This window comes from Trichomycterus rosablanca, chromosome 6 (assembly GCF_030014385.1).
Source record: "Trichomycterus rosablanca isolate fTriRos1 chromosome 6, fTriRos1.hap1, whole genome shotgun sequence".
NCBI lineage: Eukaryota > Metazoa > Chordata > Actinopteri > Siluriformes > Trichomycteridae > Trichomycterus > Trichomycterus rosablanca.
The window spans coordinates 2424393-2445495 of record NC_085993.1 but is presented as its reverse complement, the minus strand read 5'-3'; the positions used below and the strand labels follow the sequence as shown (position 1 = coordinate 2445495).

Here is a 21103-nt window from a genome sequence, read left to right as displayed (position 1 = left end):
AGGAAACACTCTGGACCGTGCGCCAGTCCATTACAGGGCAAACACACACATTCACACTTGTGATTTCTAGTAGCTCTAATGAACCTGGCTGCATGTCTTTGGACTGTGGGAGGAAACTGGAGCACCCAGAGGAAACCCACAGGGTTGTGGGGAGAACATGCAAACCCCACACGGAAAAGACCTGGATTGCTTTAGCTAAGAATCTGTCCTAGGACCTTCTTGCTGTGAGGTGACAGTGCTACCCATCAAGCCACTGTACTGCACTTCTATTTTGATACTGATACAGGAGCATATAGGGAATAGGAACAGATTTTTTTTTTTATTGTATGCTGTTCAACAGGCTCAAAATAGTTTGTGTTGGGCCATTTCTTATATGGAAAATCTTCGTTCATTGAGGGTTGAATGAGATGGAGATCTTTTTCTCAGCATGTGATTCAGACCTACAGAACTCATCATGTCTTAACGATGTTTAAATCTGTTAGTCTGGAGGCCTTTAGCATCATGCATGGGTTTTTTCTATCCTGAAATTTAAAAACATCATAAGGAGAGAGTTTTACACCATAAGGTGCACCTTAGCATTAGTTATTTTAGATCTGTTGGTGGTTATACAACAACACAAAGCATTCACTTACTAAGCATTTCCACCACATGGTTGCCAAAACCGTTATAGATCCCCACTCAATGGAATCAGACTATTTGATTTAGTCATAGAAATGTTAGGTAGGGAATATAGAGAAACGGTGGCTTATCATACCATATTTGTTATACCATCATTTTATTGTCTTTATGTTTTGGCTTTTTGCAGTTTGTGTATATTCAACACAAAATCTTATAAATATTATGCAATATAGAAAACAATTATGTAGGCATTAAGAATGTGGGGTTATGTGAGGAGACTGGCCTTTACTTCTAGAACAGTGTACAACAGTCATGGCATTGCTAGTAGGTAAATTTTGTGGTGTCTATCATACTGTCAGCCAGTGGTTTCACAATGACTATAAATCATTAAAAAAAAAACTAACACACTGGCCCTGAGAAGTGTGTGGTGCAAAAACCTCGTACTAGCCTTTACCGGAATCGTCGCTAAAATGAGAACTATGACATGAATGAATGTTCTGACTTGTGTCTATCAAAAACTTCTAGGAATGCAGAAATGATACAGAAAATAATCAAATTAGAAATGTTGGTGACCCAGAAAAAGCATAAATGATGTATAATTTTTACAAAATAGTGACAAATACAGTGGTGTTCAAAAAAATAACAGTGATTTTTAAAAAAGCGAATAAAGCACAAAATCATTATAATAACTTTTATTTCCATAAATGCAAATGCACTGAAAATACTACACTTTCAATTCTAAATCAAAACATTAACAAAATTTAGCCAGTTTGTGTTAAACCTTTACAAAGAATTAAGAAAAATGAATATTAGGCTGTTCAAAAAAATAGCAGTGCCAGCATTTTTCTTAAAAAACTCAAAAAATGTATCTATAACATGAAAAGGTTGGTGAGGTTTCACTTTACTTTAAATTACTGAACTAATATTTAGTGGCATAACAATTGTTTCCGAGATCTGTGTTGCATTGAGTCGACCAACTTCTGGCACCTCTGAACAGGTATCCAGTCCAGGATGATTAGACGACATTCCACAGTTCTTCTGCAATTTTGGGTTTTGCCTAAAAAAAAAAAAAACGTGTTTCAGACGTCAGACCACAAGTTCTCTATGGGATTGAAGTCAGGGGATTGTGCTGGCCACTCTATTACCTCAATCTTGTTTGTCTGTAACCAAGATGTTTTGGGTCATTGTCATGTTGAAACACCCATTTTAAGGACATTTCTTCTTCGACATAGGGCAACATGATCTCCTCAAGTATTCTGATATATTTAAACTGATCCATGATCCCTCGTATGTGATAAATAGACGTAACACCATGGTATGATAAACATCCTCATATCATAGTTTTGTACCACCATGCTTTACTGTCTTCACAGTGAACTTTGGCTTGAATTCAGTGCTCGAGGGTCGTCTGACATACTGTCTACGGCCACTAGACCCAAAAAGAACAATTTTGCTTTTACCAGTCCACAAAATGTTGAGCCATTTCTCTTTGGACCAGTCAATGTGTTCCTTGGCAAATGTTAACCCATTCAGGACACGTCTTTATCTTAACAACGGGACTTTGTAAGGAATTCTTGCTGGTAAATTGGCTTCACTTAATCATCTTTTGTACTCACTGGTAACTTCAGATGTTCCTTGATCTTTCTGGAGGTGATCATTGGCTGAACCTTTGCCATTCTGGCTATTCTTCAATCCAATCGAACAGTAGTTTCACACTTCCTTCTGCATCTTTCAGGTTTTGGTTGTAACTTCAAGGCATTTGAGATCATTTTAGCTCATCAGCCAATAATTTGCTGCACTTCTCTGTATGTTTTTTCCCTCTACAATCAACTTTTTAATCAAAGTACGCTGTTCATCAGAACAATGTCTGGAACAGCCCATTTTACCCAGTATTTCAGAAGGAAATGCGCTATGACCAACCTGTGCAACATTTGCCCCCCTCCTACCTTAAATAAGGGCCAAAATTGACACCCGTTCTTCTGCAGAATGAATGACTTCACCAATTGAACTCCTCACTGCTATTATTTTAAACAACCCCCTTTCAATCAATGCTTCGATTACTCAGAATGAACGGCATGCATGTCCTAATTGTTGGGTTTGTTTTGTTTTCATTACTCTACTACACTTTCAAGAAAATTTTTTGCTATGTAGAAATAGCATTTCTACTGAAAACAGTGATTTATCAGGTTAATGGTGTTGGACTGCTATTATTTTGAACACCACTGTACAACCCCAAATCAGAAAAACTTTGGACAGTATGGAAAATGCAAATAAAGTAAAAACACAGAGTTCCTTACATTTACTTTGACTTTTATTTGATGTCAGACAGGATGAACCTGAGATATTTCATGTTTTATCTGCTCAACTTAATTTCATTGATTAATAAACATCCATTCCTGCATTTCAGGCCTGCAACACATTCCAAAAAAAGTTGGGACAGGAGCAATTTAGTGCTCGTAATGAGGTGAAAAGACTAAATAATGATGTGATTCCAAACAGGTGATTGTGATCATGGTTTGGTACAGAAGCAGCATCCAGGAAAGACTGAGAGTCTCTAATGAGTAAAGATGATCAGAGGATCCAGTTTGTCCACAAATGTGTGAGAAAATGATTAAAATGTTTAAAAACATGAACATGAACCTTAAAGAAAGATTGGAAGGGATTTGCATATTTCTCCCTCTACAGTGCAGAATATTATTAAACCATTCAAGGAATCAGGAGGAATTTCAGTGTGTAAAGGACAAGGGCGCGAGCTTAATCTGAACGCTCATAATCTTCCATCCCTCAGTCGGCACCGCATCAAGAACCTCCACTCAACACTAGCTGATATAACCACATGGGTGAGGGATTAGTTTATCAAACTTTGATAAAGCTCTACAATACAGAGTTACTTCACAAATGATTCTTAAAACTTTACTGTGCAAAAAAGAAGACTTATGTTCTCTGGGCTCGGAGGCATCTAGGTTGGACCATCACACAGTGGATACGTGGATTGTGGTCCTGTCTGCAATAAAATAAAAGTCAAAGTAAATGTAAGAAACTGGGTTTTTTTTTAATCATTTTCCATGCTGTCCCAACTTTTTCTGATTTGGGGTTGTAGATTTACATGGTCTGTACGACTGATTCAAAAAAGGCTACAAAACAAAATAGGCTATCAAGTGCAAGGGTTATAATAAATTATTATTTCCAAATTGAGCTAATTAATTGTGGATGAGACGTGTTATGGTAATAATGTGCATGGTAATACATATGCTGTAAATGCTCTTGCATTGCGCCTGGTTAATGAATGAAGATAAACCTGCTGCAACACTGATCAGGACGAATTAGTAATTTTGCTTTGTACCATGAATAATTTGTATTAGTGTGCAATGTTTATTTATTAGTTTAATAAATGGAATAAATGTGTAACATTCTTTTATTCTGTATTATTATATAGTCAATGTGGATGGCATGATGTAAACACAGATCTGCTGCTTTTGCTGCTGCTGTGTTGGTTCATCGTTGTGTTAGAAATAATGTTTTCAGGAAGTTGGTTCTCCCTCAGCCTCAGTAAGACGATCAGCGTGGCTACTGAACTTCAATAAACCAACAGCAAGTGTCAAAACCAGTACAGATTCCCAGCATCATACAGGTAAGCAGTGTGTGGATTTATACTTCATTTTTCTTCGAAATACGCGCTGTTATGCCTCCGCACTTTCAGCAAATCACGACTGGTTCGCACTTTCTTCCTCCTACAACTTTTCTCATTTCCCAAAACATACCAGTAGGTAGATTAACTGCTCTAGATCGCCCCTAGGTCTACTTGAGTGTGTAAATAAGTGTTCCTGTTCCCTTTGATGAACCGGCACCCAAATTTGGATGTTTTTCTACTTTGCGCCAAGTATTTCCGACTGGCACCTGACCCACTGCGATGCCTAGTAAAAACGAGTAAATAAAATGTAAAAACGAGTAAATAAATGTAAAAACGAGTAAATAAATGTAAAAATGAGCAAATAAACGAATGAATGATTTTAAGCAGGTGCTATAATGTCCCCGCTTCAGTCAGAGATTCGACATCTGCAAAATCACGACCGAAAAAAACAAAACAAAAAATCTCGCGTTTTGAAACGTGGTTGCTTAGAAGATCCGACTTTTAGTGTTTCGAGTTTAAAATGTATAATAAACAAGATTATAACATGCATTTAGTTATCGATCCAGCCGCATCATGTGATCCTACTCTTATCTACAATATTAAAGAGTTTAAATGGACTAAAATTGTGGATTAATAACCAGGTTTAATCGTTCTTGTGCGCTTTTGCGCAACGGTGCGCACCCTGAGATCTGGTTCACTTCACTTACACTGTGGATCAAAAAAGCGCCTCTGTACTTTTAACCATAACTTTGGCAATTTCTTTCACATAAATATTGTTTGTAACTTGCTTTTGCAAAAAAATCATTGTTGAATTTGTCATGTTAAAGTTGTCATGCATTGTTTACATAAAAATATTGTGAAAATTATGATGTCACAAGTTCTTACAGCTACACGCTTAAGGTGTGGTGGGTATTAATATAATAATCTCTCATTCACTGTCTGTTTTACCACTGCTTTATCCTAATCAGGGTTGCTGTGTCCATCACAAGGTAAACATACACACACACCTAGTGCAATTTAAGTAGCTCCAATTAACCTGGCTGCATGTCTTTAACAGAAAAATAGAATGCTTTATTTGTCATATATACATATACAAACATACAGTGAAACAAAATTATTTCTTCACATATCCCAGCTTGTTTGGAAGCTGGGGTCAGAGCACAGGGTCAGTCATTGTACGGCACCCCTGGAACAGAGCTGTGATTCAAACTCTCAACATTTGTGTTGATAGCCCAAAGCCCTACCCACTAGGGTACCACATGTCCCACACAGTCTATGGAAGAAACCACTGCTCGCTAAGGAAACCCATGTGGACAAGGGGAGAACATGCAAACTCCACATAGAAAGTATCCAGACTGCTCCACCTGGGAATCGAACCCAGGACCTTCTTGCTGTGAGCCGTCAGTGCTAATCACTTTGTTTAATTTAATTCTGCAAATTTAATTATTAATGCAACAGTGAAAGAAAGGCTATGGGCAAAGGTGCAGATGTTCCTCTTTTTTGAATGTCAGTGTGTATTTCTCACACTTGTGTAGTATGTTGTGTGTTTTGATTTCCTTTTCTCTAAGAATAACGGGTTGCCTAAGCAGTGAGATTTACTGTCTACTCTGGGATGGGTTTATGAAAGTACAGAGATTCTACAACAGCAAATCATGACTGAACAAAAATCTCAGTTTTTGATTGTTTAATGCTGCTCTTATTTATTAGAGAATTATGTGCATTATGGAATTTTAATTGGGCTATTATAGTACAGGCATGGGGTGGCACAGTGGTGCACTGGGTGGTCATGGCGCCTCACAGCAAGAAGGGCCTGGGTTTGATCCCTTTCTCCTCTCTGGCCGTGCGACCATGGACTTTGCATGTTCTCTAAGTGTCTGAGTGGGTTTCCCCCGGGTGTTCCGGTTTCCTCACACAAGTCCAATGACATGCACTTCCTACTTTTTTCCCAATGAATCAAATCCACCACAACTGACCAGGATAAAGCTGTAGTGAAACAGGCAGTGAATTAAGAAATGAATGATGCACATCCACTGCCTCATGCACCACACTATACTTCTGGCTGAAATAGGGCCACCGACTAGCACACGCTCCCTCTGAAATGTCTTCCCTTCCTCCACTTTTTAAGGGTTTTGACAAGAATGTAGAGCTACATTGGCTCTTGGATTCCTCCCACAAGTCAAAGACATAAATGGCCCCAAATGTAGGTGTTTTTGGGAATGTGTGTTTGTCGCCCCCTCTGGCGACCTGTCAGGGATGTTTCCTGACATTCGCACAAAAGATCGGACCCACCGCGACTCTGACCAGGATAAAGCGGTGGTATAACAGAACGAATTCATCATGTATTAAATTGCAGCAATGGTCCTGCTGTGACCTGTTATGTACAGGTTTTGTCATTTAGAAATACGGCGGTTACCTAGACGCGCTTTTACGCACATGGTTTAGCAGAGTGCTCTCCATCTGTCCACTTAAATCAAATGTAACCTTTATTTTTATTGGATTTGTCGCAAAGCTGTTGTTCATGTGATGTACATCAGTAAAAATGTTGCCCCCGAATTTTCCGACGTGATTAAGAATCAGAACTTTAGAGCTTTAGATCAAATCAGCCCCCCCCCCTCCCCCACACACACATGCATTTTCACTTTTCTGAGAGTAACATGTAGTGGCTTCTGCGTGGGATGCACATAAATACACGCGGTGTGTTTTTAAGAAAGTGCTTTAAAACTAGATTTGCGTTTTGAATAATTAACTTGCATGTGTTTTAAAAAAAGCATTATATTTATTATTAATATTTATAACAAATTAATTGCTGCCAGCGTTTATTAATCCAGTGGCAGCAAATTATCCTCTTTGTCCCTTCTGATGGAACCATGATTCCAAAGTCATATAATCTAGCATGGTACCCTTATATAATAAATAATTTATAATAATAATAATAACAATAATAATGATGATAATAATAATAATAATAATAATAATTATTATTATTATTATTATTATTATTATTATTATTATCGTCTACACTATAAAAATGAGAAAATACCAAAAACAAGGAAGATGAACCTCCAAACTTTCCTAACCCAAATATTTTCATGTCATTCTGTTCCAAGTGTCTGTACCCTAAAACACCCCAGTTCCTCACACAGTCTGGACAGAGACTCGTACTCTGGTAGAATTACAAACTATTTTAATTGTCTTGTATATTTATACCTAAATACTGATTTAATTTTACTTGTTTGTAATAATTAAAGGTGTTTGGACCTTGGATTTCCTATCGCTTAGAAAAAAACAATTTTTATATTACAAAGAAAAATAATAATTAATAAACTAACAAAATTAATACATTTAATCTGCACTGAACGACTCACATCAGATCACAACACCTTTATTGATGTTTCGCCTTCATTCATTATTTTGCCAACCAATTTCTTATTTTATTTTTATCAACCGTTTTTAACCTGGTCAGGTTCGCAGCGGGTTCGGTTTCTGGGCACAATGCAATACTAGACAGGTCACCAGTCAGGGCTTAGGTCTTTCACTATCAGACATAGCCGATCATGGCATAGTCATGTATAGATGCTCGGCGGGCCGATAGCACCGCTCAGATTCAAACTGTGATCTCAGCTTTAGTGGCTGTGCCACCCACACCCTGCCAGCTTACTGCTGCATTTCATATATGATGTTTTCTTGTTATATAGCACACCCACATCAAGTGTGTATAGCACAACCTCTTAACCTTATGGTCGTTACCCCAGTTGGGGTACGAATTTTTTTGCAAACCTTTCATTTTGCGCACTGGCCGAATGAATCTATTTTTATGCACAATTACAGTAATTATATATTTTTTTAAGAAGTACATTTGCTATAAATGTGCTATTGGTGTGCTATTCGTCTTTATGCAATAAATGCAACATGCAAGTAATACACTAAAAAAGCCCACATGGTGGTGATGGAGTAAGTGGTTGTGCTTAAAGGGTTATGGTGCAAGAAATACATTCTAATAAAACGATGCTGTGATAATTCTATTCAGGGACTTTGTGTTTTTGCAGGAAAAGAATAATAAAATCGTTTATGGTGAGTGTGAGTGTAATCACCAGCCTGCACACAGTTTTGATTTCCTGCTCTGTGATGATTAGAAAATTTCCCAATCCACAATCTCCACCTCTCTTCCACATCCACGATTTCAGTTTGAGATTAAAAGTCCAGGACGGTCACTTATCAGTTCGGTTTACTGTTTTTGTTTATCGTGGGTTGATAAAGCAGAGCTGTTGTGCAAAACATCGCTCGTTACAGTCAAAAATACAAATAAGCAGCAGATGAGGCATCACGATATTCCGCACATTTTACTCAGTTTGCACGATTCTGGTGCAGCAGCTTTGGTCTTTGTTTAAATCATGGATTGGAAGATTAATCTGCATTTAAAACTCAATTTTTCCATTTTGAGCAGTCAAATTACTGTAATAATAAAAGCCAATATTCACCAATTGCCTCTACTTGTGTTCAAATTACACAAGACACACAAAAATATGCATTGTTTTAATGGTATTTATACATAATATAAAATAAAAGAATATAAAATGTAATTTTAATTAAACACTGTACATAATACTGTGGTCTTATATTATTTTATCAAACCAATAATGTAATTATTAATTCTTTCATCCATGCAATCCATGCATAAATGACATTGACCAATGTAAATATTGAATATAATTCATGTATTAATTAATAAAAACAACGTGTTGCCTCGAAATAACTGACACAAAGATAAAATCTTATACAAAACAGAAGCAGATCTTTTCGTTTAACAAAATGCAGTTAAAATTTTACCTAAAAACTTTACCTAAGACTTGAGAGTGTCTGTGACTGCATGCTTATAACACAATTATTTGCCCTAATTGGTTAAATACAGTATATGCCTTGTCAAAAATATAGATAAGTCAATTAAAAAGTCAAATCAGAAAGGAGCAGTCACCTTGTGTTGAATGCTACTGTGTCCGGATGGTCAGATGTAATCTAAGAAGCATTAAAAGAACATTGTACATGAGTAAGATGATGTCCACAGTTCTCTCAACTTCCGAATAACAGTGGTACAGGACACACAAAGAGACACGTCGTTTTCAGTGATATTTATTTGTTTTAAAATAATATAAAACGTAATTAATTATAATATTCAGCTTAATGAAACACTGTACATAATACTGTGACCTTATATTAATTCTTCAAACCAATAGTGTACCTGTTAATTATTTTATGCATGCTTAAATTACATTGACCAGCAGGTCCTAACTAAACAAGTGTCACTTCCAATGTCTGAAAATATTGAATAGAATTAATTTATCAATTAATTAAAACCAACGTGTTGCCTCGAAATAACTGACACAAAGGTAAAAGCTTATAGATGTTGTTATTTAACTTTAAAACAGAAACCGTCAGATATTTTCATTTACCAAAATGCAGTTGAACTTTACTTAAGACTTGAGAGTTGTTGTTGTTTTTTTCTAAATACAGTATATATACGCAAAAGTTGTCTAAGATTTAATTGACTGATTTTGAAATAGAGGTTTCTTTCTTGTGCATTAAAGCTTGCTTGACTGTGGGCAGTGTGAAACACGTTTTAATTCGTGTCAGTCTTACTGTGGCGTTTTAGATCATATCTGACCATCCAGACAGATTCCCTCTCAGCACCTCGATCCTGAATCCCCCTCCTGATTTACAGTAGGTCATAAAAGTGCTGGTAAATAAGTCACTGGTTTCATGATTGTAATAGGAAGCTGCGCACTGTAGAAGCTCCGGTGGGTTTGGGGTGTTTTTTGGGAGGGGTGAGGAAGGTGCCCCCCGCTGTGACTGACACGCGCCGGCGCGCAGCAGGTGAGAGTACCTGTGCCCCGTCTGCTGCACGAGCTCAATGCAGGGCTCTGTTCCTATAGATCTGGAGGTGGGGGGCGTGTGTGGGGGGTGAGCGTTTGGGTGGGGGTGTTAGGAGGGGATCACGACAGCAGATCAGCGGTGTCCCGATTGTGTAGCAGAACAAGGCGGCTCTGTTTTACCTGCAAGAACCGTCGCGGCGTGAAACTCGAGAGGGCGCTGTGGAGCACCATTACGCACCAGGCTTTTATCTTATTAGTGCTGGATTTATGTCTCATATGATTAAAAAAATCAAAGCTATGAAATCCAGAGTGGAAGTGACGTGTACAGTGTAACTTATAATAAAATGCATAATGTTGACACAATTTTATATTCAGATATGCTCAGAACGCCCCCCAATATAATGACGTAAATTATATATGAACATATTCCACTCCCTAGATTTGTGTAGTGTTTGGATCTGTCAGTGTTTCCATCGGCTGTTAATATGGCAGAAATGTTTTAGAATGCCCCCCCCCCCCCCCCCCCCCCCCCAACAATCCCAGTAGATTTGCCCCCCAGTAGATTTGTTTAATTAATTGCAGTGTGCCTGTAGTATGTGTGTGAGAGAGTGTTATATGATAAGTGTATAAGAGTGTATGAGGGTCGAATGTATGAGAAGAGTGTGTCAGTGTGAGTTTAAAAGAGTGTATGAGCTGAAGTGTATGTGTGAGTATATGAAAGTGTGTAAGCATAGGTGTCGGTGTATAAAGGAGTGTGTGCACTGAAGAGTGTCCGAGTGTGAGAGTATATGAGAGTGTTTAAGTAAAAGTGTATGAGTGTGTGAGTATATGAGAGTGTAGAAGTAATAGTGTATGTGTGAGTATATGAGCTGAAGAGTGTCTGGGTGTGTAAGTATATGAGAGTGTATGAATAAAAGTTTATAGGTGTGTGTAAATGAGTGTATGAGCTGAAGAGAGTCTAAGGGTGAGAGTATATGCCTGTAAGAGAGCACAAGAGTGTATGAGCTGAAGAGTATCTGTGTGAATATAATATATCTGTAAGAGTGTAAAAGAGTGTATGAGCTGAAGAGTGACAGTAAGTGTAAGAGTGTATGAGAGTGTATACGAGTGTAAAAGTGTATGAGAGTGTATGAGTGTATAAAAGTGTATAAGAGTGTATAAGAGTGTCATGAGTGTATAGATGTGAGTGTATGAGTGTATAGATGTGAGATTGTATGAGTGTATACGAGTGTATACGAGTGTATGAGTGTAAGAGTGTAAGAGTATGTAAGAGTGTAAGTATGAGTGTATAAGAGTGTATACGAGTGTATACGAGTGTATACGAGTGTATAAGAGTGTAAGAGTATGTAAGAGTGTAAGTATGAGTGTATAAGAGTGTAAGTGTGTAAGAGTGTAAGAGTGTATGAGTGTATAGATGTGAGATTGTATAAGTGTATAAAAGTATGAGTGTATAAGTGTGAGAGTGTATAAGTGTGAGTGTATGAGTATATGAGTGTATAGATGTGAGTGTATGAGTGTGAGAGTGAGTGTATGAGTGTATAAGAGTGTAAGTGTATGAGTGTATGAGAGCGTATAAGAGTGTCATGAGTGTATAGATGGGAGTGTATGAGTGTGAGAGTGAGTGTATGAGTGTATACGAGTGTATGAGTGTGAGAGTACGAATGTATGAGTGTATAAGAGTGTATTAGTGTATATTAGTGTGTATGAGTGTATAAGAGTGTCATGAGTGTATAAGAGTATATGAGCGTATAAGAGCGTATAAGAGCGTATAAGAGCGTATAAGAGCGTATAAAGGTGTACAGTATAAGTGTCATGAGTGTATAGATGTGTGTATGAGTGTATAAGAGTGTGATGAGTGTATAGATGTGTGTATGAGTGTATAAGAGTGTGATGAGTGTATAGATGTGAGTGTATAAGTGTATAAGAGTGTCGTGAGTGTATAGATGTGTGTATGAGTGAATATGAGTGTATAAGAGTATATGAGTGTTTAAGAGTTTATAAGAGTGTCATGAGTGTATAGATGTGAGTGTATAAGTGTATAAGAGTGTATAAGAGTGTCATGAGTGTATAGATGTGAGTGTATAAGAGTGTCATGAGTGTATAGATGTAAGTGTATAAGAGTGTCATGAGTGTATAAGAGTGTATAAGAGTGTATAAGAGTGTATAAGAGTGTATAAGAGTGTATAAGAGTGTATAAGAGTGTCATGAGTGTATAAGAGTGTCATGAGTGTATATGAGTGTTTAAGAGTGTATAAGAGTGTCATGAGTGTATAGATGTGTGTATAAGAGTGTCATGAGTGTATAAGAGTGTATAAGAGTGTATAAGAGTGTCATGAGTGTATAAGAGTGTCATGAGTGTATATGAGTGTCTAAGAGTGTATAAGAGTGTCTAAGAGTGTCTAAGAGTGTCATGAGTGTATAGATGTGAGTGTATAAGAGTGTCATGAGTGTATAAGAGTGTATAAGAGTGTATAAGAGTGTCATGAGTGTACAGTATAAGAGTGTCATGAGTGTATATGAGTGTTTAAGAGTGTATAAGAGTGTCATGAGTGTATAGATGTGAGTGTATAAGTGTATAAGAGTGTCATGAGAAGTGTTGTTCAGTGTCATTTCCTCTCGGCTCTCCTCCTCCTCTTCTTCCTCCTCCTCCTCCTCCTCTTCCTCCTCCTGTATTACAGATCGAGTATCACATAAAGCCTCTCGCTGTATCACATAATCCTGATTGCACTTCTCTTAATTCCCCGCGGGGCTCCGGTCTGGTGTTCAGTGCCTCGGAGGCGGCGGAGCCCCCCGCATAGGTGGACCGAGACTCTTATGGCTGGCTTTCATTTAAAGCACCTGTCTGCGCCTAACACCTGGCAGACGGGGCTGGTACAGAGCGCATGCGCAGTCCGCCTTCGCGGTGGTTTAAAGCCATGAGGGGGCCGATCGGCTTCAGTGACACTCAGAGATAAACAGAGAGCAGCCGGGACTGATCAGCGGCGTGGTTTTAACTTCATCACCCACAGGAAACACGGAGACAGCGGACAGACTAGAAACATGCCTCGGTCCTTCCTGGTGAAGAGCAAGAAAGCTCACAGTTACCACCAGCCGAGGAGTTTAGTGGATGACTACAGCAGACTCGATACCATTGTAGCTCATATATGCACAGGTATGTGTTTTACTAGATTCTAAAAATGTAGATATGTCAATTACATATGTATTGAGGTATGTATGTGTGTATATATATATATATATATATATATATATAGGTGTGTGTGTGTGTGTGTGTGTGTGTGTGTGTGTGTGTGTGTGTGTGTGTGTGCGTGTGTGTGTGCGCGTGTGTGTGCAGATTTTGGTGTATAAAAAACTATTCTATTCTAAATATTATATTGGTACTTTTTTACCTAGGTATAAACGATGTAAATGTAGGCTACACTTTTATTAGATAGGCTGGTTCATTAAATTAAGCTGGATTGTAAATAAATACAAACATTTTCTCAAGTTAAGAATGACACTATGAAGATTAACCCCCAAATAAAATATTATCCGATGTATTTATTCCAAAGACATCAATGTGCAGATTTATATGTAGACTTACTATATAAAAACATCAATAAATTTAATGTTTTTATTTGTTTCTTTGTTGTATAAGAGAAACATGTACGTGTAGGCTACTCTCAAAGTAAACTAAAACAGTGACAGTTGTGTAAAATTATAATAAATATAATAAATAACTAAGTATAAGCACATACATGTCTTTAGGTGATAGGGACTTTTAAATATTATCTGAATGACATGCGATTTAACCCATGCTCTATTTAATAGTATAGTATAGGCTAGTATAATTATAATAATTTTACACTAGGCTATAAAATAATTCCTTCATTATGAATAAAGTATAAATAGTCCAGCTCATTTTCTCATCCATTTACGTTTGTGTTTATCTACATCCTACGAATTGATTTAATTCGTTTACAAATGAATGAAATCAAAATCAATTTAAATCAAATCAAAGTATTTCCACATACAGCCACTAGCTTTACACTACCTTGCTTTACACATATATAGAAGAAAACAATGCAGACATCTAATTTAAAAATAGAAAATAAAAAAGTGTGCCTTATATTCATATAAAATGTGCAAAAATAAAAAATAGCAAGCAAATAATGTGTGTATATAAATATAATGAGTTTAATGTTAGTGAAAGTGCAAGGAGCCGATAAGCCTGTATACATTACAATATTATTTCATGTGAAATTGTAAACAGTAAAAGCTTTATTTCATTTACATTACAATCCTGACAGTCTGCACTTAATTACTGTACTGTATATTTATAATTATTTAATATTTCAGAGAGGTTTTGTTTACATTTTGCAAGCTTTCGAAACAGGAAAGTGAAAGTAAAATGCTGTTTTCATAGACCAGTTATAAAAGATGTGATGGATAGTTGTGTCCAATTTTAATGTTCGAATTTATATACAAATAAACGAATATGTTTAATTTATTAACACATTTATTTATGTATTTATCTAAGCATATGGTAAATATTCATAATCATGCTTTCTTAGATACTGAAGCATCCAGAACAAAAAGAGTCAAGTTATATTATGGACAAGGACACAAGTTATTTAAGTGTTAAATAAACATTTATACTGTTAAGCAGCACAGAAATGATTTCCAGCTGAATATTATTAAAACACAATATTAACAATAGTATTATTTACCTTAGTATGTGTTATGAACTGGTCTAATCGCAATATAACTGATGCTCATAAGGAATGACACCGAGCAAATTCAACCTCAAGATCATATCAAGATTGCATTTATACCATTTATACTATATACATAATTAAGGAATTATTTTTATAGCCTAGTGTGAAGCAGTTTTTAATTATTAATTAGCATTTTCTTTGTGAAACAAAAAACTAACCATGTTTATTTTCTTAAACAACAGAGTATGGGAACAATCGCATGTCATTCTGATGCCTTTGCTTAGTCATTTATTATATTTATTAGAATTTTACATAACTGAAACTCAGGAGTTAATGTTTTAGTTTACTTTGAGAGTAGCCTATGTACATTTTTCTCTTATACAACGATGATACAAATAAAAACACGAGTTTTATTGATGTTTTCATATAGTAGGTCTATATATATATATATATATAAATCTGCATATTGAAATCTACATGATGTTTTATTCAGGGGTTCATCTTTATAGTGTCAGTTTAAAATGATCTTTCACTTGGGAAAGTGTTTGTATTTATTTGTTAGCATGTTATGAACAGATCTAATCCCAATATAACTGATGTTCATAAGGAAGAAACACATTTTTCTCATGTGTTGAATAAACACCGAGCAAATTCAACCTCAAGATCAAATAAAGATCAAACGAATTATTCATTCTGCTCTGTACACGAGTTTAAAACGACCGAGTTTAAGAATGATCTGTATGTACCTGTAACATTACAGACAGTAAGAGTGCGGATGAACCAGATGTGGATGCAGATGTTGGAACAGCGGAAGCCGCTGCGGTCTTCAAGCTCGCGGACTCGGTGACTGTGTGCGCGCGCTCTCCGCTCAGCTGCAGCGGCGGCAGCGCGTGCGATCGCTCCTCCGATTATGAGGACTGCTGGAGACCTCCATCACCATCAGCATCACCAGGTAGATGCATCCTTTCTGCATCATTAATGCACTTTTATTTCTACTTAACAGTCATACGCACAGCTGTGGTAAAGCATAGGAGAGTAAACAGGCAAGTAATATACAGTATATACTGTATATAAATCTGCATATTGGTATTGCATCATCATCAGAATTAAATTGATATTTCTAGTAATTTTTCCAGCACTGGACTCATTTCATTATACACACATATGTATATATTCACATATAGAATATATAGTTGTAATTGCCATACTGATGTAAAATAGTAATTGCATCTCATAGCTAATATTGGAGTACTGGAGCTGCTGTAACACTCGACAATCTTATCTTCGACCAGAACATGCTTAAAAGATTACTTATCTTGGATGATTCGTTGTCTATATTTCTTACTTTATTGTATTTGAGCTCACACTTGTGTAGCATCCAGTGAATGAAGTAGATTCTTGGTTTTTAGATGATCTTATTCAAAGACATCATGTAATTATATAAAGAATAAATACAGTAAGAATTAAATAACCAACAACAGAACTTCGCATTTAAATTTGCTTACTGTAAATGTGTACATGATGGCAGCATGTTTAAATGATATTACATAAATTGTCTGTCCATTATTTCCCCAATAACTGTGTTTATGCAGTATTTTAAATATATGAGTTAAAATTATTTCCATTTTTTTTAGTTAAATGAGTGTGTCCATGCAATTGAGTTGTGACCATCCAATCAAGTCAAGTCAACTTTATTTATATAGCGCTTTTTACAATATACATTGTCTCAAAGCAACTTTACAAAATCCAGGACCAACAGATACAAAAACCCCTGTTGAGCAAGCCGAGGGCGACTGTGGCAAGGAAAAACTCCCTGAAAATTACAGGAAGAAACCTTGAGAGGAACCAGACTCAGCAGGGCCCATCCTTCTTGGGTGGCCTGGAGGATACTTTAAATAAATACACGATTTACACAAATCATACAAACACAGAATTAAATTATCTAAAAGTCATAACTGGTAATAAATAGATAAATAAACAATTAAATAATAATAGAGTTGTTATCCGCTCTAGTCTTCAATAAAGTCTGTAGTGATTTCTTGTCGTTGCAATTACTCCAGACCCGTCACATCTGACAGGAGCAGCATCGTTGTCCCGGCAGTCTCGACTTCAATCCTTAACCTCGGCGGGTAAACAGGTTTCCATCAGAATGCCCTCGGGGTAAAACAACAGAGAATGTAGTTAATAATGTACAATGCTAGTTGACAAACAGTTTTACAGAGAGTTTTAGACTCCGGCAGCCCTAATTATTACAGCATAACTAAAACGGAGATCAAGCAGGTAACAAGGTCATGAAGGCAATCAGTGCTGCAATATCAACTGGCAGTGCAATATTCTATATTCTTTATTACTGCAGAATGTAAATGAACTAATATAACATATAATGTTTAAAATGTTGTATAATTATCATGAATAGCAATAAAGTGAAATATTTTTGTTGTTGCATGGCTGCCTTCTGGGGCCAAGAGGAATGTGCTTTATTAATATCAATTATATCAATTAAAAACACACCATCCGATCAGTCCTGCAAAATCAAAGCAAATTCTTTAACACTGCAGAATGCAGATAAACTAGTATAACATACCTGACAAATGCTGTATAATTCTTAAAATTGACTAATACCTTTGATGATAGGAATAAATATGGTATTTAAGCGCAGATATACCTGCCTTTTGGGACCAACCATGTATTGTTTTTTATCTGAAGGATTGGCTGATTTGATGCTGACCTGACAAAAGATATCTTTAATATTTAAATAATACAGTTACCTAATTACTTTATATTAAAATACTGTTTTTAACAGAAAAAAGCATAAAATCAAAACATATTTCTTATAATGATTAACAAGTATATACAGTCTATAAGCATGCATCATCAATCATGGGATTATTTTGTGCATTGGTGTAATGTTTTCCATCTTTTTCATAATGTGATCACATGAAAAGCATAATAAGATTTAAAACAGCAATTAAATAAATCATAATAATCCTGACTTTTTTTAATTCCAGACTCTGAAAAGTCCTTTTCACCAAGCGTGGATGAAACACAGCCCTTTGTGGTGCCCTTCGATCCATGGAACAACAGCTATTCAGGGTCTGACAGACAGCTTGTCCGGCAGAGCTTCAACCATCATCGTCATCCGTCAGTCAATTATTATGAGGAAAGAATGGTTGGACCTTCTCTGTTTGCTGAGAGGGGATCTGGGCCGGGTATTTACAGCAATTATGACTCTGCAAATCTGTTCGAGCGGCCCATGGCTGCCCCTGGACTTTACGTAGACAGAGACGTTCACAGGCCAGAGATGAAAACGAATACAGGAGTGTGCAGTCGACTTCTGCTGAATGGAGCGTTCAAGTGCATCAAATGCAGCAAGGTAACATCACGTTTTAGTAAAATGTATACAAGTTTTAACTAACTGGTAAATGTTGCAGACTGGTCCAAAGTGTGGGTACCAGAGCTTTATATGTGGGAACCTTGATGCAAATGTTGCAGAGACCCTAAATTCTTTGCATTGGTTTTAAGAAAGCTGTCATTGTCTTTACCACAGGTCTTCTCTACGCCACACGGCCTGGAGGTTCACGTACGCAGGTCCCACAGTGGGACGAGACCTTTCGCCTGCGACATCTGTGGCAAAACCTTCGGACATGCAGTCAGTCTGGAGCAGCACAGATCCGTTCATTCACAGGTCTGTACCTTCCAGTACCTGTCAGCGACAGCTTCAGATTTACATGTACAAGTCCTTTTATTAAGTTTCATAAGTTTTAAATCTTTTGTTTCTACAGGAGAGAAGCTTTGATTGTAAGATTTGCGGTAAGACGTTTAAAAGGTCCTCCACCCTGTCCACGCATCTCCTGATCCACTCGGATACACGGCCCTATCCGTGCCAGTACTGTGGCAAGAGGTTCCATCAGAAATCCGACATGAAGAAACACACCTTCATCCACACAGGTGGGTTTAACACATATTCAAGAGTTTGGTGCTGCTAAATATAAACCACTGAAACAATATAGTATTTGTTGGAATTAAAAAGCATTAGGGATACATTTATTGTGTTTTCTTATATTATGTCCTCCTGGCATGGTGGAGTCAGTACATCACCAGGGTTTGGGGACCTGGGATCAAACCTTAGCTCTGGTCACAGTATACAGAGCTTGGCATGGTTTTATAAGGTGGTTTGGATGCCCAAATTTGCCCCGAGATATGGGTTACTGAGCAAAAGTGTCTGTGTGTAATCCCATGTATTGTACTGGTGCCCTGTCCAGGGTGTATTTGATTAAACTAATTAGAGAAAATATATCTAATTAATTCTGCTAATCAGAATGATTGTCTCTGTATCTGTACTCTGCACAATGACATTAAAGTGGAATCTAATCTCAACTAATCTAATAATCTAGGGGTTTAGACCAGCACTGGCTGGGCACCAATAGTACACTAATATTTGGTATTGTATTGGTGCTTTCTTCGCATTTATAATCGTTTTATATTATCATTATTATTTTATTAACATTATATACACCAATCAGCCATAACATGCTTCTACACTCACTGTCCATTTTATCAGCTCCACTTACCATATAGAAGCACTTTGTAGTTCTACAATTACTGACTGTAGTCCATCTGTTTCTCTACATACTGTTTCAGCCTGCTCTTACTCTGTTCTTCAATGGTCAGGACCCCCACAGGACCACCACAGAGCAGGTATTATTTAGGTGGTGGATCATTCGCAGTGACACTGACATGGTGGTGGTGTGTTAGTGTGTGTTGTGCTGGTATGAGTGGATCAGACACAGCAGCGCTGCTGGAGTTTTTAAATACCGTGTCCACTCACTGTCCACCACCCAGATAATACCTGCTCTGTGGTGGTCCTGTGGGGGTCCTGACCATTGAAGAACAGCATGAAAGGAGGCTAACAATGCATGCAGAGAAACAGATGGACTACAGTCAGTAATTGTAGAACTACAAAGTGCTTCTATATGGTAAGTGGAGCTGATAAAATGGACAGTGAGTGTAGAAACAAGGAGGTGGTTTTAATGTTATGGCTGATCAGTGTATCTGTGTTATTATTATTATTATTATTATTTTTCACATTTTAAAAATGCACCAAATATCCTCCAATAATAGTGTGTGGTCAGGTAAAATCACGGTACCTTGGTTTATCCTCTATAGTCTTTTTTTTTACTTTTTAAAGTGCTGACAGCTTGTTTTCTTTACAGGAGAGAAACCACATAAGTGTCAAGTTTGTGGGAAAGCGTTCAGTCAGAGCTCGAATCTGATAACACACAGCCGAAAACACACAGGCTTCAAACCGTTCGGCTGTGACCTCTGTGGAAAAGGCTTCCAGCGTAAAGTGGACCTGAGGAGACACAAGGAGACACAGCACGGACTGAAGTGAATGTAAAGTAATGAGACTGAATAATGCGACCAGCAAACCTTCTGCAGGACAGTGTGTGGCTATCTGACGGTCAGTGTCACGGCAAAATCCAGTTCAATCCAGAGTCCAGTTGATATAAGCTTGCTGTTGCAGCGTGTGTCTTATTGTGGAGCGTTAAATGGGAAGTTAATGTGGCCACCAACTAACATGGCATCATCGGTTTAATGCTAACCAACACCAGTAACCTTCAGTTTGTCTGAACTGCCTTTTTTAACAGAATAATAGATGCAGTAGCTCTTAAATCAACACTGGGAATGTTTGGCTCAGGCAGCAGATGTATGGGGAATTCCCGGGCCAATATTTTGAGTTCAGGCTCTGGATATTTCCATGATTTTATTGTTTCCAAAAGCTTGTTTATGTTTAGTGTTGTAGCTTAAATTCTGAGTCAGAAGTTGTCCAGCCTGTCTGGTGGGGTGTAATTAACGTTGTAATAACACCTGCAAGGTTAAATGAACGTTTACAGTGTTTATTCAGGTCCAACTGGAAGTAGATGCAGATGTAAGGACGGCAAATACGTTATGGAAAATCATCATGACTACAGTATGTACCTACGTGTTGTGATATTTATGGAAGGAGGTGGAAATAATGGCAGTGCTGAAGGGAACAATCACACCGAGGCCTGTAGCCTAAAAGGGCCCACAGCGATACCACAGCAATGCCACTAACATCTTTATTTGACCTTTTAAATTACCAGATTGGAATTAACACAAATTTACATCAGTGACTTATGAAAAGATTAAATACCTTAATAACATTGTGCTTTACTAGACTTTCGCTTGGCTTTAAAAACAGCCAAAGCATCTACACAGGTTTTTATTTATTTATTTATTTATTTATTTTATACATTTAATACATACATTTT

The 21103-nt window shown here is 37.1% G+C and overlaps 1 protein-coding gene across 1 annotated transcript; it reads left to right on the top strand.

Annotated features, from left to right (window-relative positions):
• The first annotated feature begins 13155 nt into the window (after positions 1–13155).
• gfi1ab (growth factor independent 1A transcription repressor b) lies at positions 13156–20202 on the top strand. The gene is made up of 6 exons (XM_062997250.1): positions 13156–13267; positions 15571–15762; positions 17819–18183; positions 18358–18495; positions 18593–18758; positions 20024–20202. The coding sequence occupies exons 1-6, from the start codon at positions 13156–13158 to the stop codon at positions 20200–20202; spliced, it is 1152 nt and encodes a 383-aa protein (XP_062853320.1).
• The last annotated feature ends 901 nt before the right edge of the window (positions 20203–21103 follow it).

What these genes read in the sequence shown, in the direction of transcription:
- gfi1ab (XM_062997250.1), top strand. Translation starts at nt 13,156, where the DNA reads ATGCCTCGGTCCTTCCTGGTGAAGAGCAAGAAAGCTCACAGTTACCAC. An exon ending in ATCACCATCAGCATCACCAG is followed by an intron (nt 15,763 to 17,818) that starts GTAGATGCATCC and finishes TTTTAATTCCAG; the next exon opens with ACTCTGAAAAGTCCTTTTCA. An exon ending in ACACACCTTCATCCACACAG is followed by an intron (nt 18,759 to 20,023) that starts GTGGGTTTAACA and finishes TTTTCTTTACAG; the next exon opens with GAGAGAAACCACATAAGTGT.